The sequence below is a fragment of the Dreissena polymorpha genome, chromosome 8, assembly GCF_020536995.1.
Source record: "Dreissena polymorpha isolate Duluth1 chromosome 8, UMN_Dpol_1.0, whole genome shotgun sequence".
Lineage (NCBI taxonomy): Eukaryota > Metazoa > Mollusca > Bivalvia > Myida > Dreissenidae > Dreissena > Dreissena polymorpha.
The window spans coordinates 104,338,506-104,365,797 of record NC_068362.1 but is presented as its reverse complement, the minus strand read 5'-3'; the positions used below and the strand labels follow the sequence as shown (position 1 = coordinate 104,365,797).

General features: G+C 35.8%; 1 protein-coding gene across 1 annotated transcript in view; it reads left to right on the top strand.

Moving 5' to 3' along the window:
- The window catches only part of LOC127841264 (zinc finger protein 492-like), a 219,297-nt gene that overhangs the window by 173,698 nt on the left and 18,307 nt on the right, over window positions 1-27,292 (top strand). The window contains exons 6-7 of the mRNA XM_052369944.1: window positions 25,861-25,937; window positions 26,540-26,731. Coding sequence (XP_052225904.1) covers window positions 25,861-25,937; window positions 26,540-26,731 — 269 coding nt within the window. The remainder of the gene's footprint in view (window positions 1-25,860; window positions 25,938-26,539; window positions 26,732-27,292) is intronic.

The following is a 27,292-nucleotide window of genomic DNA, read 5'->3' as shown; positions in this document are numbered from 1 at the left end:
ATCTTATTGTTATTTAAGTACATCTTATCCGTGATTATAAGTCGGTTGTGTTTGTTAAATAATATTACCTAATCAATATGGTTTTCAAATGAGAACCTTGGTTCTAACAAGAACCTAGGTTCTCATGAAAACCTAGTTTCTCATTTGAAAACTCGGGTTCTTGAAATCATGTGCAATATTCAAGCGAGAACTTAGGTTCTCAGTCTGAGAACCTAGGTTCTCCTGAGAAACCTAGTTTCTTGGGATTATGCGTCGAACCGCAAGAAACTAGGTTTCTCCTTTTTAAATAAGAACCTAGGTTCTCATGAGAACCTAGGTTTTCAAATGAGAACCTAGGTTCTCATGAAAACCTAGGTTTTCATTTGAAAACTTGGGTTCTTGAAGCCATGTGCAATCTTCAAGCGAGAACCTAGGTTATCATGAGAAACCTAGTTTCTTGCGGTTTGACGCATAATCCCAAGAAACTAGGTTTCTCATGAGAACCTAGGTTCTCATTATGAGAACCTTGGTTCTCGCTTAAAGATTGCACATAGCTTCAAGAACCCAAGTTTTCAAATGAGAACCTAGGTTTTCATGAGAACCTTGGATATCAAACGAGAACTTAAGTTCCCAGAATGAGAACCTAGGTTCTCATGAAAACCTAGTTTCTCATGAGAACCTAAGTTCTATGTGTCTATGAGAACATAGGTTCTCATGAGAAACCTAGTTACTCATAAGAACCTAGGTTCTCAAGCGTAAACTAAGGTTTTCAAATGAGAACCTAGATTCTCTTGAGAACCTAGGTTCTCCTGAAAAACCTGGTTTCTTGGGATTTCATAAACCAAGTTTCTCATGAGAACCTAGGTTCTCATGATAACCTAGGTTCTCATGAAAAAAACTGGTTTCTTGGGATTTCATAAACCTAGTTCCTCATGAGAACTTAGGTTTTCATGTAAACCTAGGTTCTCATGAGAACCTAGTTTCTCATGAGAACCTAGGTTCTCATGAAAAACCTGGTTTCTTGCGATTTCATAAACCTAGTTTCTCATGAAAACATAGGTTCTCATGAGAACCTAGGTTCTCATGAGAAACCTATTTTCTTAGGATTATGTGTCGAACCGCTTGCTATAATTAACCTCCATTTGTCTCCCGTTGCTTGGTACACGCTGGCGGCATATGTGTAGAATGATATGAAATCGACGTGAAACAGTGAATGTTACTTCCCAAGAACATTTTTCAACAATGTTCAGACAATGCTAAGTAATATTCAACGAAACTTGTAGGAAACTTCTTGAGGAATGAAACCAGTAAAGTAATCGGTCGACATTGGTCTGAACACGTTAATAAAAAATTAAACTGTTTATGAAATACATCTTTTACTGTAGATATTATTTTGAGACTTAAAATTGAAACATATTTAGATCAAACGTTACACAATTCATTGTTACAGCATTAAATGAGTTTCAGATATTCAGTTCCCTTGTTCGGGCCTCAAACGACTGTACGGTACAGTTTTCTATTTTAAGTATGTCTGTGATATAGTAAGCAATCATTATGGCATGAATATAAGTTTAATCTCTATTGATAATGTGTAATAATGTTTTATTTACTCGTAAGATATCGACCCACACTGCAAGAAAAACTAATGCACTAAAGACTTTGAAAACATATTTCAATAACTTGAGATATCTGCAAAAATAAAGTTCTTAACGGCGTGTTTTCATTCTGTCCGGCCCGTGTGCAATCATATGTGAACACCATTGATCCTGCGCCCTGAATAATATGTGTCTCGTATTCCAAACGAGCAAGTTTACGCCGTCCGACGCGTAATTCTGGAAACCTAGATTCTCATGAGAACCTAGGTTCTCATGAGAATCTATGGCTCCCAAACGAAAACGGATTTAATTTTAAAGACGCGTAATTCTGTAAACCTAGGTTCTCAGAAGAACCTATGTTCTCGCGAGAATCTAGGTTCTCATGAGAAAATAGGTTCCCAAACGAAAACCACGGATATGGCAAGCAGTTCGACGCATAATCCCAAGAAACTAGGTTTCTCATGAGAACCTAGGTTTTCATTCTGAGAACCTAGGTTGTTACCAGAACCTTGGTTTTTCAAATGAAACCTAGAAACCTTGGTTCTCATGAAAACCTAGGTTTTCATTCGAAAACTTGGGTTCTAGAAGCCATGTGCAATCTTCAAGCGAAACCTAGTTTATTGGGATTATGCGTCGAGCCGCTTGCCAAACCAAAGTATGCCTTATTCTTGTGATATCATGGTTCAATGCATCTTTATGTCGCATTAAGGCGTGCACAGACAGCGGTCGACGTGTAAAGTGCCATTGGACTGCTGGAATCTTGTCAGCTGTTCGGCGGTAGTAAACAATATCGTTATTTGCTATATTTGGAGATGAAAAAATACATGTGTTCAATCAAGAATATGAGTAAAAATTAACAATTCACATCAAAACGCACCTCAAATTCGAGGGTGTGTGCTAGTAATGACCAAAGAAAGATGTCAAGTCCTCGTTTGCATAATGTTAAGTTTCCGTAATATTATATCTTCATGTTTGAACAATTGTGTTTTATGTTGGTAGAAGCAAAGAAATGTCAATTCACATTCATTTAATGATATTTTGTAGCAGCTGATGCTTTTACATTAAATTCGCCGAAAACTAAAAAAATATGTTTATATTTCATCTTACTTTTACCGCGGGAACCAGACAGAGTGTTGCTACCGTTTTGAAAGGTGACCGTATTGACCCATTCAGAAATAGTGCTTCCGGTGGAATGTAAACAATCCAAATATGGATAATTTTTTCATCAATCCGAAAGGAGGCTTGCAATTTGAACTTCTTACTGTTTTATAGTGAAACTACTGCGTGCATATAGGTAGGAGTCAATTTAGGTGTATTCTCTATAAATAATTAAATTATAATTTAATATATAAACACAAAACCTGTATTCACTCTTTGCAAATAACGCAGAGACGCACAGGCCCCCCCCCCCCCCGAGCTTACCCTAGGGGTTCCAGATTGTTAAATGTACACCTATTGTGTATGGTTTGACTTTTCAACAACGAATATTGACAAAAATACACAGTGTGAAAAAATAACCCTCGTATATGTATTATATATACACAAGGTATGAAACGTACTATATGCCTATTACTGAAGATTGTGGAACACTGGACGTGACCTTTTTCACCGAAAAACACACATGTTCCCATGCAGTTGCCGACAAAATGCAACTGGATTCTTTAAAAGACATGTACATTTTGATAGGTCTTTGGTCTTGTAATGAATATAATGTCAATTTATTGAAAATGTTTGAATAATTATATTTTAAGCTCAACTTTTCGAAGAAAAATGACAGCTATTCTACTCGCCCCGGCGTCGCCATCGCTGTTGGTGAAAGTTTTTTATAAAGTCAAATAACTTTAACACTATCAAAGATAATTCACTCAAACTTGAATACTTCTTTATGGCAACAAGACAATTATATATTTCAAGTTGCATAACTTGGTCAGCATTATTTTTAGTGTTATGCCCCTTTTTATACTTAGAAAATTGAAAATTTGGTTAAGTTTTGTGTTTATGTCCACTTTATTCCTAAAGTATCAAAGCTATTGCTTTCATAATTGCAACATTTACTAACTATCATAAGGAGACTGTGAAGGCAAAGTTATGTAACTCTGACTGCCATTTTGACAGAATTATGGCCCCTTTTATGCTTAGAAAATTGAAAATTTGGTTAAGTTTTGTGTTTGGTCCATTTTACTCCTAAAGTATCATAGCTATTGCTTTCAGCATTGATGGACTAGCTAACTATCATAAGGGGACTGTACAGGACAAGTTGCATAACTCTGGTAGGCATTTTGATGGAATTATGGCCCTTTTTTGACTTAGTAACTTTGAATTTTTTGTTAAATTTTGTGTTTAGATGCTCATTACGTCTAAAGTATCAAGGATATTGCTTTCAAAATTCAAATACTTTCTTACTATCATGAACCTGGCAAGTTGAATGTGACCTTGACCTTTGAATGACCTTGAATCTCAAGGGCAAATAAATTTTTCTTAAATTGCCATAACTTCTTTATTTAGGATCAGATTTGATTCATATTTTGACCAAACAACGCTTACCTGACATACCACAATGGACTCCACCCAAACCATCCCCAAGGCCCCACCCCAGAATCCCCCCCCCCAATTTTTTTTTGTTTTACTTTTTTTATGCTCCTGGTAGCAGCAGTTGAACTGTCCGTCTGTCTGTGCGTCCATCTAAAAACTTTATCATGGGCCATGACTTTCGCAATATTGAAGATAGCAACTTGATATTTCAAATTTTGGCATGCATTTGTATCTCATGGAGCTGCACAGTTTGAGTGGTAGAGGGTCAAGGTGAAGGTCGTCCTTCAAGGTCAAAGATCAAATCTTGCAGTATTGAAGATAACAACTTGATATTTGCATGCATGTGGAGCTTCACTTTTTGAATGGTGAAATTCATGGTCGTCCTTAAAGGTCAAAGGTCATATATATGGCGTCTGTCCGTCCGAAAACTTAAACATTGGTCATAACTTTTGCAATATTGAAGATAGCAACTTGATATTTGGCATGCATGTGTATACATGTAGCAACTTGATATTTGGCATGCATGTGTATCTCATGGAGCTGTCCATTTTGAGTGGTGAAAGGTCAAGGTCATCCTTCAAGGTCAAGGTCAAAGGTCAAATTTTGCAATATTGAAGATATCAACTTGATATTTGGCATGCATGCGTATCTGATGGAGCTGCATATTTTGAGTAGTTAAAGGTTAAGGTCATCCTTCAAGGTCAAAGGTAAAAAAAATTATATTGAAGATAGCAACTTGATATTTGGCATGCAGGCGTATCTGATGGAGCTGCATATTTTGAGTGGTGAAAGGTCAAAGTCATCCTTCAAGGTCGCAATATTGAAGATAGTAACTCGATATTTTGCATAAATGCGTATCTCATGGAGCTTCATATTTCGAGTGGTGAAAGGTCAAGTTCATCCTTCAAGATCAAATGTCAAATTTTGCAATATTGAAGATAGCAACTCGATATTTGGCATCATGCATGCGCATCTCATGGAGCTGCACATTTTGAGTGGTGAAAGGTCAAGGTCATCCTTCAAGGTCAAATATTTGGCTTCAAAGCGGCACATAAGGGGCATGAACACAGCTCTTACAACACCTACCTGACATACTACAATGGACTCCACCTAAACCATCCCCTAAGCCCCACCCAAGAATCCCCACCCCTCGAAAACAAAATAAAAAAATCATTTTTTTTATTCTTCTTATTTTTAAAATATCATCTAATAAATGACCACACACCCACATTATTCCCCCTCTCCACCCCCACCCCCCATACACACATTCAAAAATATTTTTATTATTTATTTATTTTTATTTATTTTTGAAATTATTTTATTTTTGAAAGACAGTCCAACCATCACACCCAAGCTATTGCTATCAAACTTGAAATAAAATCTTATTAGTTTGTTTCATGTCTTTCAGAATGTTCAATAGATTTATGAAAATATACACGAACTCAGAATCGTCTAAAATGTACCACTTCTTTTAAACATAAGTGATCAATATGTTTCAATTATGGTTCCTCTTCCAGTTTGAATGTGACTTTATTACCCTGACTTTATTGAATATGAACTATTTCCCAATTATACTGTCAAGCACTCGAAAAGTCGAGTTTTAGAAAGACACAAATAAACTATTTCATCATTACAATGTCATACCAAATTATGCAGTGATCCAGGGGTTTCAGTCTCCACAATTATGGCAGTGAACTTATGACATTTGATTGCAAGTAAACCAACATTTAAGTATGGTTTAAGGGGTGTTGCGGCAGTTTATTTAACCAAGGATATATTTATAGCAACACCGATGATGCTATTATCACAACTGAATATTTTTGTTATCAGTATCATCAGAAATGACTGAGTTGGTTCATAATACAATTGTCAGTGGTTCGATTCCAGGCGGGGTTAACCTTTTTTTTTTAACTTTTTTATTTTTTTTTATTTCATACTTGTTTTATATTGGAGCTCTTTATTCCTGTTATTTACATTTATCAATTTAAAGCATTTAAACACAAACTTCAAAACATGCCGAAATCTGTGAACATGTAAGTTATTAATGATTAAGGTCGAGTTTGATCCTGTATGGTCTTATGTTTGTGATTAAATATTGTTTTTTATTAAATTTTTTTTGGTAAGCTGTTGTGATCCCAGTTAAGATTGTTAACAATTTCTAATGTTTATGCATATTTCTGACAATCTATGTACCAGTACTTGGGTTTTGTCTTATTTGCTGTTTTTTAAATGAAATTTGACGTCTAGACGGTAGGGATAATTAAAACAAAAAATCTCTGTTAAAAGTGCGGTGACCCCCTTTTTTATTTGTGTTTTATGATGAAAATACGTAGATGAACATATTTGAGCAGTTTCGCAGAATTCTGTTTGGTATATTTTTTTTTAATTCCATGTATGTGGTTAAAATAGAAAAAAATGAAGTTTTTTTGGGTGACATAAAAATTAAAAAAAAAAATCTTAAAATTTAACTTGTGTACTCCATTTTATTGGTAGTGTGTGGTTTAATTAAATGGTATATGATGTATCTTAGCTTAAATAATATCAACATATTGCCAATTTCATAGGTTATTAATTATTTTTACGCAATTAGAGATTTTTCAGTTTTATTGAAAAAGTACATGTTATATAATGGTGAATAAAATCAAAACAAGGCCGGTGACCCTATGTTTAATTTCATTTTTCATATAGAATTTGTATGTATATCTTAAATAAAAAAAATTGTCAATATCTATTTGATGGAAAAAATCAGCAAAACTGCAGCAACACCCCTTAAAGTGAATTAAGACAACAAAAATGAAATGCTTCTTTCGATGAGAAAATAAAGTTGCTGCATCAAATTTTAGAACATGTGCTATTTTTCTGGTAACCTGTTTAATTTTATATATAAATTCAAAGTTTTTATCAAATCTTATAATAAGTATATGCTTTGGTAACAAGGAAAATGTATGTTTATTGTTTACTAATTTATGCTCTTGAAATCTTCTTCATGACCGGTATTTGTTATTTGGACAAGTTTACATAGTGTTAGCACAATTAAGCAAAAACAAGATAGTTGATAGCAAGAAAAAAATCTACCCTTAAGTTTTGTTATTGGGACTCACACAAATGTTCATTAACATACTTTATCTTCGCTATTGCCCTCTGATGTACATTATAAAGTTACAACAAGGAACATATTTTACAATGGATATTATAGTTTCCAAAACCATGTAAAAATGAATAAGAAATTGTAGAGTATAGTATTCCTTTATTTGAATCAGTTGACAGGAGTAGGCTACACAGTACACATTACCCAGTATTGATAACCAAACAAAAAATACCATAACAGCGGAAAGTGTCGTCCCTGATTAGCCTGTGCAGACTGCACAGGCTAATCTGTGACGACACTTTACGCACATGTATTATGCCCAGTTTTGTCAGAACACGACTCAAATACTTAACAGTGGAGTTCATAGCGTTGTATATACATTTGTTTGTGTCCAAAAAATCTACAGTGGAGTTCCTAGCGTCGTATATATGTGTCCAATTATCTACAGCGTGAATTCCTAGGGTCGTAAATATTCATCCAAATAAGCTACAGTATAGTTCCTAGCATCGTATATATGCATCCAAATAATCTACAGTGGAGTTCCTAGTGACGTATATATGCGTCAAAATAATCTACAGTGGAGTTCATAGCGTCGTACATGTATATATGTGTCCAAATAATCTACAGTGGAGTTCCTAGCGTCGTATATATGTGTCAAATTATCTACAGCGTGAATTCCTAGGGTCGTAAATATTCGTCCAAATAATCTACAGTATAGTTCCTAGCGTTGTATATATGCGTTCAATTATCTACAGTGGAGTTCCTAACATCGTATATATGCGTCCAAATAATCTACAGTGGAGTTCATAGCGTCGTTTATATGCATCCAAATAACCTACAATGGAGTTCCTAACATCGTATATATGCGTCCAAATAATCTACAGTGGAGTTCATAGCGTCGAATATATGCATCCAAATAACCTACAGTGGAGTTCCAGGGCTTTTTTTCCTTCTTTGGGACCCGCCGAAAATCGGCCCTTTCCCCTCAGATTTTTTTTCCCCTCAGCAGGTAAATTTTCCCCCAGACTTCATTTTTTTCCCCTAAAAAAAAAAATAATTTTTTTTTTATTTTTTTATTTTTTTTAACTTTTAATACATAAGTTAACCTGTTCCAGTGTAGAAAATATAACATATTGCATAATTAAATTATCTGTTGCCTTGATTTTGTTTTAAAAACAGCAAAATATGTTGAATTGATTATTTAAGACTTTCCTTATTTTCCCCAAAATCCGGCGTTTCGTGTCATTTTTTCCCCCAAAATCCGGCATTTTGCGCGATTTTTTTCCCCTCAAAAAAGGCCAGGCCCTTTCCCCAAAATCAGATAAAAACCCCTGAGTTCATAGCGTCATATGTATGCGTCCAAATAATTACAGTATTATCTACAGTTGTCTACAGTAACTGTAATCTACAGTTCCTAGCGTGGTATATATGCTTCCAATTATCTACAGTGTGAATTCCGAGGGTTGTATATATGCGTCCAAATAATCTACAGTGGAGTTTTTTAGCGTCGTATATATGTGTCCAAATAATCTACAGTGGAGTTCATAGCATCGTATATGTGTGACCAAATAATCTACAGTTTAGTTCCTAGCGTTGTATATATGTGTCCAAATAATCTACAGTGGAGTTCATAGCGTTGTATATATGTGTCCAAATAATGTACAGTGGAGTTCATAGCATCGTATATATGTGTCCAAATAATCTACAGTGGAGTTCATAGCATCGTATATATGTGTCCAAATAATCTACAGTGGAGTTCATAGCATCGTATATATGTGTCCAAATAATCTACAGTGGAGTTCATAGCATCGTATATATGTGTCCAAATAATCTACAGTGGAGTTCATAGCATCGTATATATGTGTCCAAATAATCTGTAGTTTAGTTCCTAGCGTTGTATATATGTGTCCAAATAATCTACAGTGGAGTTCATAGCATCGTATATATGTGTCCAAATAATCTACAGTGGAGTTCATAGCATCGTATATATGTGTCCAAATAATGTACAGTGGAGTTCATAGCATCGTATATATGTGTCCAAATAATCTACAGTGGAGTTCATAGCATCGTATATATGTGTCCAAATAATCTACAGTGGAGTTCATAGCATCGTATATGTGTCCAAATAATCTACAGTGGAGTTCATAGCATCGTATATATGTGTCCAAATAATCTGTAGTTTAGTTCCTAGCGTTGTATATATGTGTCCAAATAATCTACAGTGGAGTTCATAGCGTTGTATATATGTGTCCAAATAATCTACAGTGGAGTTCATAACGTCGTGTATATGTGTCCAATTATCTACAGTGTGAATTCCTAGGGTCATAAATATACGACAACTTAGATGGAGCTCTGAATGCATAATGGCTTAAAAAACGTCTGATTAAATTGGTATTTAAAAAAGAGCTATTAATGTGCAGTATGTCTTCCAATTCAAAATTTATTAATTTGGAAATAATCCATTATTTTTGTTTTGATTGATAAGTTATGCGAGATTTGGACATTTTTATATGTTACCGTATTCACTTTCAAATTTGTGTTAGATAATACAATACCAAACATGTGTCATGTAATAAGTAAACAAAATAGCAATACACTTCCTAAAACATCATATCCTATTTCACACCACTATCAATAAACATATAATAATCTGTCAGGCATTCAGATTTGATGAGGGCATGGATTATTGAGGGCTATATAAGGCTATTTCTGAAAGGGTTTGCCAAGAGATTTATAGATTCATTAGGCTGTAGTATGGAATGAATTAAATACATGTTGTTCTCCTTAAACAATTCTTATTTATAACGTTGCCTTAGAGTTCAATTTGGGGGACATAATTGTTATTGCCCTGTTGGTCTGTATGTTGGTCTGTTTGCTCCAACTTTAACATTTGCAATAACTTTTTCAATATTCAAGATAGCAACTTCATAGTAGGCATGCATGTGTATCTCATGGAGCTGCACATTTTGAGTGGTGAAAGGTCAAGGTCATCCTTCAAGGTCAGAGGTCAAATATATGTGGCCAAAATCGCACATTTTCTTAATACTTTTGCAATATTGAAGATAGCAACTTGATATTTGGCATGCATGTGTATCTCATGGAGCTGCACATTTTGAGTGGTGAAAGGTCAAGGTCATCCTTCAAGGTCAAACGTCATGTATATGGGGACATAGTGTTTCTAAAACACATCACTTGTTTATTGTTATAACTAGCAGCTCGTTTCATCATGGGAAGGTATTAGTCTCTATAATATCATGACAAGGTCTAGTTCAGTGTGATCTTTTAAAATACATGTAGCAGATGACAGATTATTTAGTATGCATTATTGTTTTTAATACCCTACCAGTGAAACCGGAGGGGACTTATGGTTTGCTCTCTGTCTGTCAGTCTGTAACACTTTTCTGGATCCTGCGATAACTTTACAAGTTCTTCATATTTTTATGCTCCCCTTCGAAGAAGAGGGGGTATATTGTTTTGCTCGTGTTGGTCCGTCTGTCCGTCCATATGTCCGTCCACTAGATGGTTTCCGGATGATAACTCAAGAATGCTTAGGCCTAGGATCATGAAACTTCATAGGTACATTGATCATGACTCGCAGATTAACCCTATTGATTTTCAGGTCACTAGGTCAAAGGTCAAGGTCAGGGTGACCCGAAATAGTAAAATGGTTTCGGGATGATAACTCAAGAATGCTTATGCCTAGGATCATGAAACTTCATAGGTACATTGATTTTGAGGTCACTAGGTCAAAGGTCAAGGTCACGGTGACCGGAAATAGTAAAATGGTTTCCAGATGATAACTCAAGAACGCTTATGCCTAGGATCATGAAACTTCATAGGTACATTGATCATGACTCGCAGATGACCCCTATTGATTTTCAGGTCACTAGGTCAAAGGTCAAGGTCAGGGTGACCCGAAATAGTAAAATGGTTTCGGGATGATAACTCAAGAATGCTTATGCCTAGGATCATGAAACTTCATAGGTACATTGATCATGACTCGCAGATTACCCCTTTCGATTTTCAGGTCACTAGGTTAAAGGTCAAGGTCACGGTGACCCGAAATAGTAAAATGGTTTCCGGATGATAACTCAAGAACGCTTATGCCTAGGATCATGAAACTTCATAGGTACATTGATCATGACTTGCAGATGGACCCTATTGATTTTTAGGTCACTAGGTCAAATGTCAAGGTCACAATGACCCAAAATAGTAAATTGGTTTCCGGATAATAACTCAAGAACACTTATGCCTAGGATCATGAAACTTCATAGGTACATTGATCATGACTCGCAGATGACCCCTATCGATTTTCAGGTCACTAGGTCAAAGGTCAAGGTCACGGTGACCCGAAATAGTAAAATGGTTTCTGGACGATAACTCAAGAACGCTTATGCCTAGGATCATGAAACTTCATAGGAACATTGATCATGACTCGCAGATGACCCCTATTAATTTTCAGGTCACTAGGTCAAAGGTCAAGGTCACGGTGACCCAACTTAAAAAAATGGTTTCCGGATAACTCAAGAATGCTTACACCTAGGATCATGAACTTCATAGGTACATTGATCATGACTTGCAAATGACCCTATTGATTTTCAGGTCACTTGGTCAATGGTCAAGGTCATGGTGACTTTACACAGTAGAATGGTTTCCAGATGATAACTCAAGAAAGCTTACGCCTAGGATAATGAAACTTCATAGGTAAATTGATCATGACTCGCAGATGACCCTATTGATTTTCACGTCACTAGGTCAAAGGTCAAGGTCACAGTGCCAAAAAACGTATTCACACAATGGCTGCCACTACAACTGACATCCCATATGGGGGGCATGCATGTTTTACAAACAGCCCTTGTTTTCATGAAACTTAAAACATGGACAGATGGCAATATGGAGATTGTGCACGACATTTCATTGTGTTCCTACGTCAAGAATTGTAGTTGCTATGGCAACAAATAAACTACAAAATTTGCTGAAAATGGTGGAGTTTCACCGGCAGGGGACATTTATTGCTTGGCAAAAGTCTTGTTCATACATAAAATAAAATAAAAAATATATCAAGATAAGGTTTTAAGACCACTTGACGTAATAATTATATATGTCAAGCAATTGACATCTTAACACATTTATAAGTATTGTGCCTATATCTTTCCCATGAAATTGCCTATAAATGAACCTGTTTTATCTTTAAATTATTTTCAGCATGGCGCGTACATAGACAGGTCCTCTTCTGGTGGCCTCGAAAAAGTTCAAAATAAGAAAACGAAAAACAGAAAGCAATACAAGGGAAAGTGACATGGAAAGCGAGAGTGCGATTATAAAGGACTTTGATTCCACAACCAAAACTAGCGTTAACACAATGTCTGCTAGGGTAAGTGTGGTGACATTAAATTCAGACCGAAATCAAGGTGACTTAAACTGTGTTTGTGTCAAAATCGAGACTGATGAATGGTATAACACGGCTGCTGATTTGTATTCTGTGTGTGCCAATGCAGAACAAGTTTTATGGGAAGAGAGACAATCAGATTGCAACAAAAACGATTGCTTTAATGTAGTACATGAACAAACAGGATGTTTACAGATGGATCAATATTACACTAAACAAGATGGCTTCACCTCCGAATGTGTTAAATCAGAACAGACACAATATGAAATTATGCAACAAGATGAGCTCCATTCTGTACATGGAACAACAACACAGTTTCTAAATAAAGACCCGAGTTATATAACATCAAACGACCTCAATTATGTATGTGGTATAGCTAAACAGTATATAAAAACAGATACGGACAATGAAAATAGAACAGAAAATGATCAAAATGCTTTATGTGATAATTCAAATGTAATCGTGGATCAAGCTCAACTGACCTACCTTAATTCTGTATTCCTGACAAGGGAAGAGATTGAGCTTTCAAATGTTGACCAATATTGTGCTACACCAACTGTGGGTGGAGAGACAATACAAAAGGACCTTTACTCAAACCTTGATGTTCATAGACATTCAAACTCCAAAAAATATGACTCAGGTATTTTTATTTTTAGCACATCTGGGCACAACGTGCGCATAGTAAGCTTTTGTGGTCGCCTTTTGTCTGTCGTGCGTCCTAAACTGTTGGCTCACAGGGCTCGTGCTGTCATTCGCCATTTGAGTCGTTTGCGAAAATATTTAGAATGTTGAACATTTGCCTTGGTAACACTCTAAGGACCACATATTGTCCAATCTACATGAAAGTTGGCCAGGCGATTTTTTACAATGATATTTTGTACAAGTACGAAAATGGTTCCGGTTGGTTGAAAAACATGGCAACCAGGGGGAGCGGCATTTTTTCTAAGTTTTATGGCTATAGTAAAACATTGTAAACACTTTTGAAGTCACATGTATTGTTCAATCTTCATGAAACTTGGTCATAATATTTGTTCTTATGATATCTTGGATAAGTTCGAAAATGGTTCTGGTCTGTTGAAAAACATGGCCGCCAGGGATCGGGGCATTTTTAGCTTAACTATTCTATATGAAATATATAAAGTGGATCTATCCTACTCACCCTGGCATCAGCGTTAGCATGAGCGTCAATTCAGTGTTTTTTTCACCTATAGGGGAATGGTGGCGGGGCCCGTCCAAAGGGGAAAAACGCGTCGTTTTCTAGGAAAAGGGGAAAATAAAAAAATCACTTTTTTATATGTAATGATATTTATTATATATATACTCATGTTTGTATGAATGTAATATTCACAGCTGAATGTCTCTGTCCTTTTTCTTAAATATATATTGATCAATGATTTTTTTCAACATTATAAGTTTCAGACAGTTCAGCCGCCATGCACAGTCTCAGTTTTTCTAGCCAATTTGAGTCTAATTGGGATTTTTTAATTGATAAAATGGCAAATTTGAGCATTTGTTATCAATAAAATGGACCTAATTAGATTGTTTTTACCAACAAATATTGACACAATATAGATACATCAGGCCTCTTCGATCCTAACCATTTTGGGGAAAAAAAATGCAATTCATGTGAAAAGTCAACTTTTTTGGGAAAAACTAATTTAATATGACTCTTTATATAATAATTAGAAACATACTAATTATAGTTATAAACTTTGTTAGGTGTTTATGAAATAAATTTGAGATATATTTAACATTAGACAGTTCTTTCTAAAAAAAAATAAATAAATAAATATTTTTTTTAATTCTGGAGGGGATTATTTTTTACCGAATAGGGGAAAAATATATACTCTTTTTTTAGGGGAATGGGGCCGAATATCGGCCCCGAAATTGCCATAAAAAAAACACTGGCATAGGGGAATGGTGGCGGGGCCCGTCCAAAGGGGAAAAAATGCGTTGTTTTTTAGGAAAAGGAGAAAATTAAAAATTCACTTGTTTATATGTAATGATATTTATGATATTAATACACATGTTTGTATGAATATAATATTCACAGCCGAATGTCTTTGTCCTTTTTCTTAAAATTAAATATATAATTATCAATGATTTTTTCAACATTAGTTTCAGACAGTTCAGCCTTCATGCACAGTCTCAGTTTTCTTAGCCATTTTGAGTCTAATTGGGATCTTTTAAATCGATAAAATGGCAAATTTGAGCATTTTTCATCAATAAAATGAACCAAATTGGAATGATTTTATCAACACATATTGACACAATATAGATACATCAGGCTTTTCCTGGCCATTTTGGGAGAAAAATGCAATTTATGAGAAAAGTCCACTGATTTGGGAAAAACTATTTAATATAACTCTTTATAATAATTCAAAATAATTTAAATCAGAGTTATATACTTTGTTAGTTGTTTATGAGATAAATTTGAGATATATTTATCATGATTATGAGACAGTTCTTTAAAAAAAAAAATTTTACTTCTGGAGGGGATTTTTTTTTACAAAATGGGGGAAAAATATATATACTCTTTTTTGAGAGGAATGGGGCCGAATATCGGCCCCGAAATTGCCATAAAAAAACACTGTACTATCATGATGTTACTGTACCTGGCAAGTTGAATTTGACCTTGACCTTAAAGCTTTTGAATGACCTTGACTCTCAAGGTCAAATTAATAAATTTTGCCTAAATTGCCATAACTTCTTTATTTATGATCACATTTGATTCATGCTTTTACAAAACAACACTTGCCTGACACACCACAATGGACTCCACCCAAACCATCCCCCACGCTCCACCCCAAAATCCCCCCCCCCAAAAAAAAAACTTTTGTTTTTCTTATTTTTGAAATATCATTATTAAATGATCACACACCCACATTATACCCCCCCCCTCTCCATGATGGCTTACGTTATACTGTCAAGCAATCTAATAGTCGAGTGCGCTGTCCTCTGACAGCTCTTGTTATGCCCCCTGGTGGGTGGCATATAGCAGTTGAACTGTCAGTCTGTCTGTCTGTCCGTGCGTCTGTCCGAAAACTTTAAAATTGGCAGGGCTTTTCTTTGACCCGAGCTCCCGGGTTTTGACGCTTGAAAATTACAGAATACCCTAGTTTGACTCTTGAGAAAATTACGTCATGCGTCACATTTGACCCAGGGGAATGTACCGACTTGCGTCAAAGAGATCAAAAGTTATTAAGAGTAATCGATAATTGGCTTGGGGCGGAGTATCTTTTGGTAGACGCTAACCTATATCGCCCGTTTGAAGCACAAGTCCGCCCAGTAAGCGGAGTTTTGCCCATTGAGAAATCTAATAATGACCAATTAAAACACTGCTGGTTCGATGACGCGTGTATCAACGTTCCATTATTTATCTGAGCGTTTGTTATCAGCTGTTTGCAGAAACGACATGTATTCATCCCACCATAACAGAATGGACTCACCCGCGTCAGTTTTAATAATATCCAATATATAATTATAACATCCCTATCCACAATATTTTGAGAAATACTTCCACAATATGTCAGAATGTATTTCCAATGCTGAATACAGTGTACCCAACCCTGTTTTATTCCATGTTTGCTCCGTTCAAAGACGCGCGAAAGTTATGCTGGCATATGTACTGTCTACAAAGTAAATTTACACGCTTTGCATCAGAGTTGCTAATAATAACCATAGAACTGGTATAACTGACCGTGTGGCAAAGTGACAAATTTGGATGCTGCATCTGCTAATTGATTACAACATAGGTGTAATAATTGACCATTTGAGACGGCATAGAAAATCGGCGTGTTTGTCGCACGTCCTCGGTAAAGATGGCACATGAAATAATTAAATCTGGATTTGAGCCGTCCAGGGTCGATTTTGAGATGATAGGAAATCCAATTAGTTAGTTTAACCCTTTCCTTGACAGGTACGCGTTTCTACGACCCTATCGATTCCCTGTCAAATACGCTTATCTACGCCTGTATCGATTCCCTGTTATCTACGCATTTCTACTACCCTATCTATTACCTGATATATACGCGTTTTTACGCGTCACGATTTAATTTGCTATTTAAATGCTTAAAATGACGTTTTAAGTGTAACAGAAATGCATATACACCTGCGTTCATCATTTTTCTAAACTGTCGAGTAAACATCCGGTAATGTTGCTATTTAAAGTTATGATGCAATTGGCGACCAATCAAGACGAGGGTTTACCATTTGACATGCGTAAATCACGTTCCGGGATGTGCGCGCTTCAGGCATTTCGTAATGTCCTAAAATAACTGCTTTTCTCGAACCATATTTAATTTGGACATTTTCCGAAAACGTATTAATAACTCGTTAAAAATGTCGCAAAAATAAACACGTCCCATAGGGATATAATATCATTTGGGAGTAAATCGATTTCATTCTTATTGTTGTTTGATTCCATTATATCGTAAATGTTTGTTTCCGAGATCATATACGACTATTACATCAATATGTTAAATGGCATGTACACTAAAATGTTTTTACAAACGACACGTGCTTATCTAAAGTTTGTGTTTCGTAATACACAGGATATTGGATTATCGGTGCTTGATTGGGCAATAAAACAAAGACGCAGTCGGCGGTCTTCAATATGCCTTTGAACTGACCAATAATAATTAATAGCGCACATGCTAATCTAACATTTAGGGATAAGAAACACGGGTTCTAGACACTTTGAATAAACATGTTTACCGGACGCAGCAGTAGTCTTCAGATGACATTGGCGCGCGTGCCATGTTACCTCGGCGTTTTGTAATTTGGTACACAAATACACGGGTTTGTTGGCGACTTCTGGGTTATAAAGTTATATGTCGGCGATCAGATAAACTGGAGTATTTGATAATAAACTTGGAATTTTGCAAATAAATACACAAATTGAAGACTTATTGAAGACGCCGACATTGCCGGATTTCGATAGGTAATAAAATGCAAAATGCAAATTAATTATATGAATATTCATGGCACATTATGCAACATCCAATTAAATTGTTACCGGTATCTATAAATGTTTATAAATCATTAGGTGAATTAATGTAATAGAAATACCAAGTATCGTACGAATTTTATAAAAAATAATACAATTTATTTTGAAAATGCATGAAGTTGTTTGAGAAACTCTGTGTTTTTCTATAGTTATTTATAAGAATTTACATGAATTTTGAGGCTTGCAGAATGAATTTATAAAATAAAAAAATCTTCAAGAAAGAAGAATTGTAGTTTGGAAAGTAAGAAAAAAATTAATATTCCAAAATATAATTATTTGTATTTGATTCAACACACCAACTTCGCAAAGTTTCTATATGAGCTGGAAAGAGATTTGCATTTAAATGCAGTAAAACACACAACGGTCAACTTTGCATGACTATAACTGACCAATAAATTAAGGTATAAACATACAGTTTACACCACAGGAAAGGAAATTTTATTAGCTTAAACTTTCATATTGTGTATTTTTCAATTATATTTCAATTTTTATGAGAATATCAGGTTTAAAAGCAATGAGGGTCATAAAACAGCGTTTTTCCAATAATGCCTGTAAAGATGGGGTACTGATATTGATAAGATGGCTATCAGCCACTGGTCAGCAGGCAGCTAGGTCTTGTGGTAACTGGAGAGGTTTTATTGGCTAAATGGCTGTCAAGGAAAGGGTTAAGGAGGTATTTTGATGGTAAACAGCTGGCACTGACATGAGAAGTAACTGACGAAACATCTTTTTGTTTTGTTTTAAAACATCTTCGCTACTTTCCCAAATATATATATATATATATCTCAGTAATTCGCTTTAAGTACAAAAGATCATTGACTCTCCTGCGTTATTATTATGACTCATACAAATTTGATTTTGACTCTTGAAAATTTGGTCCCAAGAGTCATTGACTCTTGAGATTGGAGGTCTAAGGAAAGCCCTGATTGGCCATAACTTTTGCAATATTGAAGATAGCTACTTGATATTTGGCATGCATGTGTATCCCATTAAGCTGCACATTTTGAGTGGTAAAAAGGCAAGGTCATCCTTTAAGGTCAGAGGTCAAAAAACAAAATCCAAGGGAAGTAACAAGCTTTAAAGGGAGATAATTTTTATTTTATATCATTTGGCAGGTACAGATCAATTTTGCAAGGGAAGTAATATTTTTTTAAAGAGATATAATAAAAGAACATTATTTCAAAGCGGCGCAGCAGGGGGCATTGTGTTTCTGACAAACACATCTCTTGTTACTTTTATGGCTATAATAAAATCTTGTAAACACACTAAAAGTCACATTCATTTTCAAACATTCATGAAACTTGGTCAGAACATTTGTTCTAATGATATGCTGTTTGCACATAGCCATTTTCAGTTTGCTTCTGAGAGGGAAAGGGTTAAATGATTGGAAAAAATCCCTGGGGTTGAGTGTGAAACTGTTGTATCTGCTGAACATTTCTACCGGTATATTAGATACAGTTGTTTCACATTCAACACTTTTTGTGCAGACTAGACAATCTGATCCAAGATTACAGTTAACACACATCCATTGTTTCTTCATTTTTAGCTTGACTATTATATATGAAATATATATAGTGGAGCTATCCTAATCATCCCGGCGTCGGCATTTCTGTTTCCGTTAGCGTTAGCGTGCAAATGTTTAAGTTTTCGTACTACCGCAATTATTTCCATTGTCCCTTGACATATTGCTTTCATATTTGTCATACTTGTTTACCAACATGACCCTAACCTATAAACAAGAGCAGACAACTCTATCAAGCATTTTTTTCATAATTATGACCCCTTTACCACTTAGAATATGCAGCAAATGTTAAAGTTTGCCTACTTCCCCGAATATTTTCAATGTCCCTTGACATATTGCTTTCATATTTTGCATACTTGTTTACCATCATGACCCCAACCTATAAACAAGAGCAGACAACTCTATCAAGCATTTTGAAATAATTATTGCCCCTTTTATACTAAAGAATATGCATATTATTAATAAATCTCTGTTAAAGTTTGCGTACTACCCCAAATATTTTTTATATCCTTTGACATATTGCTTTTATATTTTGCGTACTTGTTTACCAACATGACCCCAACCTTTAAACAAGAGCACACCACTGTATCAAGCATTTTGACATACTTATGGCCCCTTGTTCACTTAGATAATTGAACATTTTGCTTAAATTGCCATAACTTCTTTATTTGTGACCACATTTTATTATTACTTTCACAAAACAACACATACCTGAATACCACAATGGATTCCACCCAAACAATACCCCACGCCCCTACCCAGAATCCCTTCCCCCCCCCCCACCCCCCCAAATTATTATTTTTTTTAAACATCATCTAATAAATTACCATCCCCCACATTATACCCCCCTCTCACCCCCACCCCCAACCTCGCCCCCCCCCCTCCCCCATTTTTGTTAACTTCATCATTTCTAGCTTGACTATTATATATGAAATATATATAGTGGAGCTATCCTAATCATCCCGGTGTCGGCATTTCCGTTTCCGTTAGCGTTAGCGTGCAAATGTTTAAGTTTTCGTACTACCGCAATTATTTCCATTGTCCCTTGACATATTGCTTTCATATTTTTCATACTTGTTTACCAACATGACCCTAACTTTCATACTTGTTTACCAACATGACCCTAACCTATAAACAAGAGCAGACAACTCTATCAAGCATTTTTTTCATAATTATGACCCCTTTACCACTTAGAATATGCAGCAAATGTTAAAGTTTGCCTACTTCCCCGAATATTTTCAATGTCCCTTGACATATTGCTTTCATATTTTGCATACTTGTTTACCATCATGACCCCAACCTATAAACAAGAGCAGACAACTCTATCAAGCATTTTGAAATAATTATTTCCCCTTTTTATACTAAGAATATGCATATTATTAAAAAATCCATGTTAAAGTTTGCGTACTTCCCCAAATATTTTTTATATCCTTTGACATATTGCTTTTATATTTTGCGTACTTGTTTACCAACATGACCCCAACCTTTAAACAAGAGCACACCACTGTATCAAGCATTTTGACATACTTATGGCCCCTTGTTCACTTAGATAATTGAACATTTTGCTTAAATTGCCATAACTTCTTTATTTGTGACCACATTTTATTATTACTTTCACAAAACAACACATACCTGAATACCACAATGGATTCCACCCAAACAATACCCCAACCCCCTACCCAGAATCCCTTCCCCCCCCACCCCCCCAAATTTTTTTTTTTTAAACATTTAATAAATTACCACCCCCCCACATTATACCCCCCTCTCACCCCCACCCTCAACCTCGCCCCCCCCCATTTTTGTTAACTTCATCTAATAAATTACCCCCCCACATTATTCCCCCCTCTCAACCGCCCCCTACCCCCCCCCTCAAATTTTTTTTGTTCCTTTCTTTATAACCTCGACTTTTACATATGAAATATATTTTATACCTCGGCTTTTATATATGAATTACATATATATATATAGTGGAGCTATCCTACTCACCCAAACAATACCCCACGCCCCAACCCAGATTCCCCGCCCCCCTCTTACCCCCCCCCCCAAACAACAAAATTAACTTTTTTTTATTTTGGATTTTTCATCTAATAAAAAACCACGCCCCACATTCTACCCACCTCTCAACCCCCTCCCCTCCCCCGCATTTTTTTTCCCTTTTTTTGCATCGTCTAATAAATTGCCACAACCCAAATTAAACCCTCATCTACATGTAAGTCCCCCCCCCCCCAAAAAAAAAAAAAAAAAAAAAATATTATTTTTTTCTTTTAAACATCCTTAAAAAATGCCCCCTCTTTCACATCTGTCTTTCCACAAAAACCTTATGGCTTACGTTATACTGTCAAGCACTCGAATAGTCGAGCGCGCTGTCCTCTGACAGCTCTTGTTTATGTCCTTCTGTAATGATGCATTCAATATTTGACAGAGACTACTGCAGCAGTAATTTATTATCATTTGAATGTTTAATCTTCAGATGATGACTTTGCAGAGATATTCTTTGAAAGAGACAAAAGAAAAAGTGAGAGCTGTCATTCAACTATTGTGGCACCAAAGAGATTTCTATGTGAAGATTCATACAGTGGCGTGGTCAAGCCAATGAGTCTTTCAGCAAGTGGTAGTGTAGAATTATTTATCATATTTTTAGATTCAGTATATTAAGGGGGGGGGGGGGTAACTCAAATTCATCAATCATGAATGAAAAAAAGGGACACAAAAAAAGAATTTTTTTTTTGCTAAAACAAGGGTGTTGAAAAACTAACTTAGTAATTACAGTAGTTTATTTTATGGTTGCCGGTGTTTAAAGAGAAATATCATTGGATTAAAACTAATATTTTCACTGTTTCAACACTGTTTTTAACTCATCTATTTTTTGAAAAAAAAAAGAGCTATTGTCATCACTTTGGCGTCGGCGTCCGGTTAAGTTTTGCGTTTAGGTCCACTTTTCTCAGGAAGTATCAATGCTATTGCATTCAAACTTGGTACACTTACTTACACTATCATGAGGGGACTGGGCAGGCAAAGTTAGATAACTCTGGCGTGCATTTTGACAGAAATATGTGCCCTTTTTATACTTAGAAAATTGAAAATTTTGGTTAAGTTTTGTGTTTAGGTCCATTTTATTCCTTAAGTATCAATGCTATGGCTTTCATACTTGCAACACTTACTAACTATCATAAGGGGACACTGCAGGCAAAGTTATGTAACTCTGACTGGCATTTTGACAGAATTATGTGCCCTTTTTATACGTAGAAAATTTAAAATTTGGTTAAGTTTTGTGTTTAGGTCCACTTTATTCCTACAGTATCAAAGCTATTGCTTTCATACTTGCAACACTTATTAACTATCATAAGGGGACTGTGCAGGCAAAGTTATGTAAGTCTGTCTGGCATTTGGACGGAATTATGGACCCTTTATACTTAGAAAATTGAAAATTTGGTTAAGTTTTGTGTTTTGGTCCTCTTTACCCCTAAAGTATCATAGATATTGCTTTCATACTTGGAACACTCGCAAACTATCATAAGGGTACAGTAAAAGGACAAGTTGCATAACTCTGGTTGTCATTTTTATGGAATTATGGCCCTTTTTTGACTTAGTTACTTTGAATATATGGTTAAATTTTGTGTTTCGATCCACTTTACTTCTAAAGTATCAAGGCTATTGCTTTCAAACTTCAAATACTTTCATGCTATCATGAGGTTACTGTACCTGGCAAGTTCAATTTTACCTTGACCTTTGAATGACCTTGACTCTCAAGGTCAAATTATTAAATTTTGCTAAAATTGCCATAACTTCTTTATTTATGATTAGATTTGATTGATACTTTGACAAAACTACTCTTATCTGACATACCACAATAGACTCCACCCAAACCATCCCCTGTGCCCTCCCTCCCCCCCGAATCCTCCCCCCCCCCTAAATATTTTTTTTTTTTAAGATCATCTCACAAATGACCACCACACCCTAACACTTTACCGCCCCCCCCCCAAACCCCCCCAATTTTTTTTTTAAACGGTTAAAAAACACACATATTTATTTTTATTATTTTATTTTTGAAATATCGTCCAACCATCGCATCCCCTTCCCCTCACCCACCCCCCCCCCACCCCCGAATTTTTTTTTTTTTTTTTGCATTTTTTTTTCGCATTTTTGGAAGATAATGTAATAAATGTCCACACCCCCACACTATACACCCCTCTTCACTCCACCCCTCCCTCCTTCGTGATTGAAATTGAGAGTCCCTTCACCTTTAAAAAGAAAATAGATGAGCTGTCTGCACCCGCAAGGCGGTGCTCTTGTTTACGAAATGATGTCATTATCGCAGCAAAATTCTTGAGTAAAACTCTTTAACAATGTATAGAAACGGTTAAAAAAGCATGAAATAAAATGAAAATTTGTTGGATTCGGGAAAATATCGATTTAAATTCACTCGAGATCATAGAAAAAAATTATTTTCACAAGTGGCGCATTTCTAAGAACACTCATGAATTTAAATTGATAATCCACCGAATCCAACAAATATCCTCTTATTTAATTTTAATGATTTGTTTGCAGATAGTGCAGAGAATGCTGTTATAAGGACTGCCCCCCTTTCTCTTAAACCAGCTGAGATGAAATTGAGCAAACAGGATGACGGAGTGAAGAAAGTTAAGGTACATATAAGTTTTTGTTTTCCTCTTATCAAAACCACGGATAGGGAGGTATTAAGCATTGCGCTGGTCCATTAGTACGTGTGTCCGTCAGTCATGAAGCTTGTTTCCAATCTATTTTTACATCTTGCTCAATTGTTCACAGTTGAAGGACATTAATGTGTGATGATCATAAGGTCAAAAAGATTTGCTGCAGCCAGTTTTCACGGCATTTAGAGTCCTTGGTATGTCTTTCCTCTTAAGTAAATATAATCCCAAAATTGTGTGTTTTAAGTCTTAAGCTGTATTACAAAATTGGCTCAAACTTTCACTACTTAATGTGTACACAATTGTAAAGAATATAAAAATATGAGTTGACAAGTATATGCAGAATAAATGCCCTGTGTCTGTCATTTTTTATGCCCGCACTTTATGCGGGGAATAATGGGGGGGGGGCATATAGATTTGTCAAGGACGTCCCTAGCATGTGAACTTGTGCAAATCCATATTTTGGTTCGGATATTTTTGACAGAACTTTACATATCATCTATTGCGGAGAATAAAGAAAGCCAAGATCCCAGAAAAAGAAAAGACTGAGTATAGTCTACAAGAGAGGAATCAAGCCAGCTGTATGAACCTGGAACCTCGAGATAATGACCATTTTCTCTGTAAGCCCTTGAACTAAACATCCATTCCTTCACACTAGAAAGTCTCACTGAAGACCAACAAACATAATAATCGTTTTAGCTCCATGATCACTTAATTTAGGTAGTTTAAACCTATTTAGTTAAGCTCAATTTCATCGAAAGCCTTAGGCTTATTTGAAACGCTCTCAAGTCTTTTTCCTGGGACTAGAACCAGTTCTTGGTCTCTTTGAGAGAGATCTAAAGAACGCTCCCACGGTGGGAATCGAACCCAAGTGCTTTCCACAGGCCAATTTAACAGTCCCTCACCGGGGCGCTTGAATTTCGAAATCACCACTGTGTCTTTTATCCTAGTCCATGAACTCCCGGTCGCTAGGCGGACACCATATTGGTAAGTGTTAAATTCGGTGTAATGTGTTAAAAATTGTCAAGATTTGGCTTGTAACCACTCGACAGGAAACATTTAAGTCAATATTGATAAAATTTTGTCAGTATATTTTTATTGAAACCCAAGTTAGAACCTGGGTCAAGTAGGTTAAAAACTAGACTTATTGGTCAAATCCTAGAGAATCTGTCTTACTACAATAAAAGGCACATGTATGAATCTATCATGCTGTAACTTGGTCAAAATGCTTAACTTTGCAATTTTTGAATGGGTTGAGTCACTACTAGATCACCAGGATAAATTTTGAAAATTTGTTAACATTTAAAGCCTTGTTTAAGATTCCATCTTGAAAACAACTTGGTCAGAATGTTTAAGTTTATTAATATCTAGGCCAAGTGCAACTATGGATGAAGTGCGATACAAAACTAGGTCCCTTGGTCAATTTGAGAAAAAACTTGTAACCATATGACAAGCCGCTTAAAAAGGCAATCTTGAAGAACTTTTTCATCTTAACAGTAGCAAGTTAGAATTGTGGTCAGATGTGGTCCAAAATGAGGTCCCTAGGTCAAATTTGAGAAAAATAGTAATAGCACTTCAAAAGCCTCATATGTGCCTCATTGCGATTAAACTTGTAAATGTTTTTCTTGACCATTTCGAGGCATAAATTAAACCTCGTCACACGAAGTAGCAAACTGTGTCACTAGGTCAAAGGATTGACCTATTTTAACAATTCTACCTTGATCTCAGGTGAGTCCTTTTAAGTCATCATGGCTCCCTTGTTATGCTCCTACATTCAGATGAGGATATTTTTTTTTCTGTCAGATCATGTGTTACACATAACTTAGAAACAAAAAAGAACATTTGATGAAACCATATGAACGTTATTTTTAATGAACCGGTGACTCTAGGAATAGTGCAAATATAAAATATAGAGTGTTGCTACCCAAAGTCTGTCTTTCAGATATGTTTCTTAATTAGCAGTTTAATAATATTTATAATACATATAAGTGGGTTCTTTAAACTTGATGTTCCAGTGCCTGACATTAGTCTTTTACTTTGTTTTCATTATTGCCTTGTGTTTATGTTGCTTTCTTAGACTGTGGAGAATGCAACAAGGAGTTTGAAGGGGACTGCCCTGTCCATGGACCCTATAACTACATACAGGACAAAGAGGTAGAGCTGTGTTCATCTTAAAAACATAAACTACATGTGGTGGAGAAAAAAAGGGAAAAACAAAAGATAATAATAGGCTTCTGAGACTGTTACTTGAGATTTCTATTACTGGTAATGAATTTAAAAAACTTTTCATTATTTTAATGTATGCAGGGCTCAACATTAATGGTTGTTCTATTGCCCCTGGCAAGTAAAAGTTGGGTCCGGGCAAGTTTTTTTACAATCTAGTTGTCCGCCCAGGCAAGTGCAAAAAAGAACAAAGAGCATTTAATTTAGACTTAATTTAGACTTAAATTAGACTTAAATTGCTGTAATGATTTTGTTAAATGTGCCAAAAAAAGTTTTGTGGTGTATCATTTTGATCTTTATTAAAGAATATGAGGTTTACAGTTAATGTTATTTTTCATGATTGGGCAAGCGGCTTTACGTTCAGGGCAAGTAGATTTTCTAAGCACTTGCCCAGAAGGGCAAGTTGGTTTTTAGGTTAATGTTGAGCCCTGTATATATCAATATATTTAAGAAATGCCTTAAATATGCACTAATTATTCTAACACAAAAGAGTGTTTCCAGTACATTCTCATATACCTTATTTTAAACTGCAGGTGCCAGAAGGGGACCCACTTAAAGCTGACCATACCGTGCCAGATTGCCTTGAAATCAAAACTTCTAAAATAGCTGGAGCTGGTCATGGAGTATTTTCCAAGGAGGGACTGGAATTCAGGGTCATGTTTGGACCGTATGGGGGCGATGTCATAGCTGAAAATCAGAAATCAAGATATTGCTGGCAGGTAAAGGTGAGGTGATGCTTAGCTTGATGCATTGATACCTTTTTATACGCCCGTTTGTCAAAACGGGACGTATTATAAGATCACCCTTGGCATGCGGCGAGCGGGCGGCTTCCACAGCAGTGTCCGCTCTCTAATTTAAATAGTTTTCATCCGTTCTTCACCAAACTTGGTCAGACGTTGTATCTAGACAATATCTAGGTCAAGTTTGAATATGGGTCATGCCGGGTCAAACACTAGGTCACGGGGTCACTTACTGCATTTCAAGGATTTAGCATGGTGTCCGCTCTCTTATTCAATAAGTTTTCATCCGATCTTCACCAAATTTGGTTTGACGTTGAGTCTAAATGATATCGAGGTTAAGTTCTAATATGGGCCATGTCGGGTCAAAAACTAGGTCACGAAATCACTCAGTGCATTTCAAGCATTTAGCATGGTGTCCGCTCTCTACTTGAAGTAGTTTTCATCTGATCTTCACCAAATTTTGTCACAAGTTGTCTAGATGATATCTAGGTCAAGTTTAAATGGGTCATGCTGGGTCAAAAAAAAGGTCACATAGTCTTTAAGTGC